Below are 7,223 nucleotides of genomic sequence, written 5' to 3' on the forward strand. Positions count from 1 at the left end.
CCATGGTTGTGTTGTATGTGCTTGCTGCTGGTGTTGTTGCTTTTTTGTTGTTGTTTTTTTTTTTCTCTGTTTGTCTGCTTACAGGTGCTCCTGGTGGTTCTCCGCCTGGATTCTTCTGTTTGGTTTCTGCAGGTGTAGCAGCTGGTTGTCTGGTTTATCATTGTTTTCTCCGACTGTTTATTTCTATTTCTTCCCCGTTTCTTTTTCTTTACTCTCCCTCTTTCCCTGTCCCCCTGTCAGGTTTGGCACTATTACATGTAAAGTATTGTAACAAAAATAAATAAATAAGCAGTACTTGTGAAACAAGGGGAGCTTTACACTCATAAAATTTCCCTTGGCAAAGCAAATCTATTTGGCATAAAACGGTATTCAGATTAGAATTCTGCTGCCATAATGCTGGACAGGACAAGGGTAAAAATAAATAAATAAAATGTTTAAACATTTTAGAACCATGATGGTGGAGAATTAATCTTGACATTTACAAAAGGCTGAATGATTGTTTTGTATTGCAGACACGTTTGTTCTTTATTGTAAATATCAATTCCTACTGGTAATCTGTTTAACATGAATGCAAAAATACCCAAAGTTTGAAAACCTGGTCTGGCTTACTGAGTTTGTAACCAGCTTTGTTGTACTCTGTTGCAAGATCCTTCTATTTAGGATTAGTAAAGACAGATGATTCAGAGGACTCCCCAGATATTCAATTAACTTAAATTCAATTCAGTTTAACGCTACTTAATTAATCTCTGAAGGAAAATGATATTGTTGCAATATAAATATTGTTATAGACATGTTGATGTTATAGAAATAAAATAAAATTATAACAAAATAAAATCAGTTAAACTTATAGAAAGTTGAAGTGTGGCACAGTAAGAGATACGATTGAAAATGCCATGAATGGAATTAGGTTTTGTTTTTGTAGCTTGGTAACAACATATAACACAGCTTAACTCTCTCATTGACAAATGTGGAGTGAAAGTCACAGCTAAGAATGAATCTTTCTATGTGCAGTCTTTGTCTGCTTGTAGAGTCTTAGTGCCAGGTTGAGCACTCTTACCTTCCCACAACTATGGCTTCCCATCCTACGTACAGAGGCTCTTTATGCAGCAGGCCTAGGTTTGATTCCTGACCTGGGTCCCCATGACACATTTGTCTATCCCCACTCTATCTACCCCCTTTCCAGTCTACCCACTGTTTCCAGTCACATGCAAATACAGCTTGAAGGATGGTTTTCCAAAAAGATAGAAATTAATGTAAATAAACTAACATAGCAGCGTAATAACCAAAAGAAGGAGAAGGGTTGTGGCCTTGAGGCTTGTCAAATTGGTAGACAGGAAAGAAAGCAGAGGGTGCCCAAAAAAACTTTAAAAATGCCAGGGTATGTTGATCCTGCATCGAACCTGCATAACAGTTCCGATCAGATACATTTCTTCCAGTCATGTTACTTAAAACCCCAGAAATCAAAGAGGGTGTACTTTATCTTTAATTTGACTGTCTATACCAACGTCAACAAACATTAGCAGTCCTGTTTTGGTCATATAGAGAAGGTCTAGCTGTTTCTGATATCTGACAGCCGGTGGAGGAAATTTTTGGTCTAAAAGCTCCTCAGTGTTAAACTTTTTCACCAGCTGGTCTCTTTTAAAGTGGTCTTATTAGAAGCTTTTTCCTCTAAAATCAACTGTGAATTAATTCCCATTAGTGACACCTAAACACTATTTTAACATATTTTCATAAAACATTATCAAAATAAAGTTCACAGGTTCATTAAGGTTTCATTTTTTGTTTAGCATCTGTTTTCCCTTTTCCATTTTTCTGCATTATATTCATTCACAGCTTGGAGGTGGGTCTTGCTTAAAAATATGAATTTATGTAAATAAACTAAAAGATCAGCATAATTGACAGAAACCAAGAGAAGGAGAAGGGTTGTGGCCTCAAATCATGGTATGCCCTAAGATAATTCACTTTATAAGTCCATCTATTAACCCTAAGCCCAGTAATCAAGCCTAAGCTGGTCCAAAGCCTAGCCTTTTCTCCACTTGTCACAGGAATGTGGTAATGTATTACCTCCACAATCCTACCACCTTGGAACTTAGTATTATCCCGAGAATTTTCATAGAGTTTTGGGAGTCTTGGCAAGCGGCATATTGCCGTTGTCAGCTTTAAATGAAATAAACAGCTTGTTTCTGCAATTTATATTTGAATGTTTGCTCTGGGATATTCAAATTTTAAACAGCTTTGATTATTCCACAGATATTATTTGTGGAGTTTTTATTTTTCTTGTTTGTTTATTATTTTTATCTGCTCAGGTTGTAATTCGACCAACATCAACAATGTTTCTCACTTCTTCAGGTGCCTTCATCTGTGGTCCTGCTTAAAATTAGTTTTGGAGTAAATCAAAGATATTACAGCATGATTATTGATTTTGGCTTGATATTTGGCGTTTAAAAAGAATTTTTTTTAATTCTGCTGGGCTTAAGAAGTGGTTTGGTGTTTTTTTCTTTTCTTCATGTTGTGGCACTGCAGTGGTGCAGTAACTGCAAGCACAATTGTTTTTAAACAAAGGGTTTGCTCTAATAATGACCATAATTATAGTTTTGCGACGACATGGTTGATTGACAAAAAAGTGAAAACATGAACGTTTCTCAGTTTTAACATGAGGGTTTTAGCATGCAAATGCCAACATTATTAATTATCATCAATCACGATCATAACATCAGGCTATATCTTTAATGACTGTGATATTCTGCCTTCAAGATGAAGCTATAATGAACATTGTATTGTTGCGGCACAACATTGAAATTCTAGATACCTCTCGGTTGCAGCGCAGCTCAAGCCACAGCTGAGGTGTGTGGATAATCTAATCTGTTAACAAAGGTGTGCAAATGACCTCACTCCCAGAGTGAGGCCAGCTTTATCAGTCTTGTGCATTTTCTTTCCTCAGCAGCTGCTGCAGCCCCAGCTCCTGGCTGTGTCTTCTCTATCACCTCTTCCCCCAATCAGGGCAATGGTTCCCCCTGATCCCTTTGGAGGCTGACTGAGCACCAGGGGCTTCTGAGACTTAAGCTTGTGTGCCACTGTCATAAAAATTGCCTCAACATGGTCACTGTTCCAGCAGTTTCCTTGGCTGTTTGGATTCTTTGCAGATGTCTCAAACAGTGGCATGGAGTGGGCATCTGCAAACTGCTGTGCCACGTCTGTGCCCACTTGAATGGAGTTTTGCAGGTCACACTTGTTTCCAACTAAGATCCTGGGTACCTCTGTGCCCAGAGCATGCTGTTTACACTCCTCTATCCAGGCAGGAAGACTTCTGAAGCTTGCAGCATTAGTCACATCATAGACGAACACAACCGCATGCACATTGCGGTAGTAATGCTGTACCATTGACTTCCTAAAGCGCTCTTGGCCTGCAGTGTCCCACAGCTGGATCTGTAGGAGACAGTGTAAAAGCGGTTCAGTCAAGGAATAAAAAGATTAAAAAACAGAAAAGAGAAACAAATATTGTGTGCGAATCCTACGAAACCGTACACATGCTACTCCCCAATGCCACAGAGCTTTACTATTACTGGAAAGGTACTGTAACAAAACAATGAGCCACTGTTTCACTGGGTGGCAAAGACTTTGGATTTATTTACAATGACGAAAATGTATAAAAAAATGAGGAAACTCAATCATAGCTACGCACCACCTGATTTCTCACCACCAGCCTGTTTGTTACCACTGTCTTGTGGGAATGAAAGACCGCCCACTAATTAGTATAATGAAAGAGAAATGCATACCGGAATGTAAAATTGGAGACAAGGAAATGTAAAAAGAAAGCATGGCGATAAATGAGCTTAGGGAAATAAATTGGAGGCGAAAGTAGATGCACCTAGAAATTCAATACATTTAAAAAAAAATTTACAAACAATTCTATGGTGAAATCAAAATAAAATAAATAGGGAATAAATAGGTCAAAAGGAAATAATATAGAAATAAATACAGGAATAACAACTTAAGAAAGAAAGAAATTAAATAGATTCAAATTAAGATAAATTGAAAATGAGTGACAGTAAATAAATAACAATAAAACAATTTTAATATCATTTAAAATCAAAGTAGGAAATTTGACTTGTTTCACATTCAATTAAATTATTTTTAATAAATTATGTTGTTACTTAATTCTAATTGTATTTATCACATAAACCTATATATTTAGCCATTTATATATTTTTGTATTAATCTTGGACTATGACAGTTTCATTTGTCACCCAAAGTTTCATACACCCAACCTAACCCTAGCACACACCTTAATGCCCTCGCCGTCGATCTCAACCAGCCTCTCCCTAAAGTCCACCCCGATTGTGGCCTCAGTCTTTTCGGGGAACTTGCCGGCGCAAAAGCGGTAAGTTAAACAGGTTTTCCCAACACCCGAGTCCCCGATCACAATGATTTTGAAGATCCGGGACCTCGGCGGCGGAAAAGTCGAACGAGTCAAAGAGTGGGGGATTTCATCCGACCTGCTATTCTCAGCCATGTCAATATGACAGGCAGGGCGATCCGCAGGGAGAGAAAATGTTTTCTGTTGCAGCTCCTTCAGCAGGCTTTATACTGTCGCTGATGACAATGAAGAGTCAATAAAAGAGGCGCATCGAAGTCGGCTGCCGCTCTAATATGCACTCATAAATACATAGTATGAAAAGAACAGTTGATACTTAATAAACGTAGTTATATTGTCAATATATACAACACCTTCTTCTTATCCAAAGAAGTACTTCACCGTTTACCTCCCACTCAATGACTCAGTTGTGAAGCCACGTTCTGTGTTGGCTAACGAATTATCCTCTCGCGAGATAAGATTATATCTACCGTTCACAGCATAGACATATAAACAATAGACGCCGCATCGACCGCTACTGCCTATTGGCACTGACGAGCCGTGGGGCCGCCATCTTGGACCGGTCACCCGCTCCACTCAGTGTAATCTGTCTGGCTGAAGTGTCAGCGCATTTAATCAATCATAACTCGCTGAATACAAAACTGATGGGGGTATGTAGGCATGATACCGGACACATGATTCGCCGTATTTTAATTTTCATAGTAGGCTTAACCGTAGTAGAATATTCTGGAATGTGATATGTTATGTATGATATGAATACATTATACATCCATACATAAGATAAAACACAATAGAGAGAAGCAAAATATCAGAAAAAATTAATATCTATATAATATATACATAATATCTATATAATATCTATATCTACATATATTGGAAAAAATGAAAATCTATATCTATATCAAGACTGATTCAAATTGGCTTTATTGGCATGAATGGTATCAACCATTGTTACTGAAAGCAAAACATACCGAACTACAATTAAATTTTAATATAATTACATTGAAGTATTTACATTAATTATCATTTAATTACTCTCTCCAGCTCTCTGAGAGATCTCTCTCAGAAATAAATGAAAATCTATATATATCAGAGCAAATTAAGACAAAGATATGATAGAGAAATCCTCAAAAAACACAGGAACATGACACCACCCAAACCATATTTACACAAAGTTGCTCATGAAAGTTTAAATGAGCTAAAAGCCCTGAGAGAGGACTGTTTGCAGAGCTTCTTTCTCGTGCTACCTTTCTACAAGTTAAGAGAGGTGAGTTTGGCAATGTGGTGAGAGTATATGTCTATGTTGTGAACCATAGACATCATAAAGAGTAGACGCTGCATTGAGTGCTGGATCAGACGTCGACATCACTGCCATCTTGGATGTGGAAAAGTGGAGCGATCGGAGAAGATGCCTCATGCGCTGCATGGAAGTGTACCAACCGGTTCACAGTGCAAACCAGATCTCATGGCATTACCTAAGAATGAAAAATTACTTTTGATTGTATTTGGCTATTATAACATCATTTTACAAACAGAATTTTCCAACTTTGTGGCTAATACTAAGAAGTCCCGCACATAATACTGTGAATGCCCGCGGTGAAACCAGCCTCCAAACCACCAAGAAATCTTTCCTATTTAACTAAATTGGCCCGGAGTAACTACTCTGATTGTTGTTTGTCGCTTTGCTAACTTTTCTCAAACTATGTAGGTTTCCCAAAGATAAAGAGCTGAGGGAAAGCAATGGTGTGGTTGATGAGGAAATGTGGTGGATCTTAAGACCTGGAGCAACAGGTTTACAAGCAGAGCGGATCATCTGAAAGTGAAACATAAGCTTAGCCATATTAAGATGCTATATATTCGTCAATGCCCCCCCATGTAGATATATGTATGTATATGTATGTATGTATGTACGTATGTTAATCATTGTGCCCCCCACCCATATATGCTCATCAATGTGAATATAAAAAACGATTAATCAAAATCAGTTAAATGTAAATGTTAGTGCTCTTCATTCAGAAAACCCTCATGTCACATCTACATTTCAGGATCTGGTTATTATATACATAGATTAAATGTTGAATATAAATATTTCAATATTTCTCATCACAGTAACAGTGTGACACACATTAGTAGCTGTAAACATAATATAATATATTATATATATATTATATATATATATATTATGTTATATATGTAAACATATATAACATAATATAATACACTCACACACACCTATATAAAAACACTAATTTATGATAGAGAAGCAGAAGCAGATTGTGTACAACTCAGCTATTTTAATAAGTTGAAAAATGAATAAACAATAATACATTATACATCCATATATAAGATAAAACAAAAGAGACAGAAGTTATATTTCAGAACAAAATTAATATCTATATCTACATAAATCTCAGAAAAAAATGTAGTCTATATCAATGTCAAGATTGATTCAAATTGGCTTTATTGGCATGAATGGTATCAACCAATGTTGCCAAATACAAAACATACTGAAATACAATGAAATTGTAATAGATGGTCTAGACGGTGTCCAGCAAACAATGTGAGCCACATAGATAATTGGCAATCTATCTGTAGAAAACCTGGTCTGATGAGGAGAGACGGCATCCATCCCACTTTGGAAGGAGCGGCTCTCATTTCTAGAAATATGGACGAATTTATTCATCCAAAAACATGACAACCCAGGGTTGAGACCAGGATGCAGAGTTGTAGTCTTACACACTTCTCTGCGGCTTCCCACTTGCTGCTACCCCCCCCACCCCCAATCAAAAAACACAAAAGGAGCAAATCCTCTTGTGCAAACAAAATTTAAAATAAAAACTTTATCCAG

The 7,223-nt window shown here is 37.1% G+C and overlaps 1 protein-coding gene across 1 annotated transcript; it reads right to left on the bottom strand.

Annotated features, from left to right (window-relative positions):
- Positions 1–479: 479 nt before the first annotated feature.
- rab33ba (RAB33B, member RAS oncogene family a) lies at positions 480–4,781 on the bottom strand. Its single transcript, XM_072396287.1, has 2 exons — positions 4,286–4,781; positions 480–3,426 (listed from the first exon to the last, which is right to left on the bottom strand). Exons 1-2 carry the CDS (start codon positions 4,511–4,513, stop codon positions 2,938–2,940), a joined length of 717 nt encoding a protein of 238 aa, XP_072252388.1. The 5' UTR covers positions 4,514–4,781; the 3' UTR covers positions 480–2,937.
- Positions 4,782–7,223: the final 2,442 nt, after the last annotated feature.

The sequence above is a fragment of the Leuresthes tenuis genome, unplaced genomic scaffold, assembly GCF_036924035.1.
Source record: "Leuresthes tenuis unplaced genomic scaffold, fLeuTen1.0.hap1 SCAF_11, whole genome shotgun sequence".
Classification (NCBI taxonomy): Eukaryota; Metazoa; Chordata; class Actinopteri; order Atheriniformes; family Atherinopsidae; genus Leuresthes; species Leuresthes tenuis.

What these genes read in the sequence shown, in the direction of transcription:
- rab33ba (XM_072396287.1), bottom strand. Translation starts at nt 4,513, where the DNA reads ATGGCTGAGAATAGCAGGTCGGATGAAATCCCCCACTCTTTGACTCGT. An exon ending in TCGACGGCGAGGGCATTAAG is followed by an intron (nt 3,427 to 4,285) that starts GTGTGTGCTAGG and finishes TGTCTCCTACAG; the next exon opens with ATCCAGCTGTGGGACACTGC.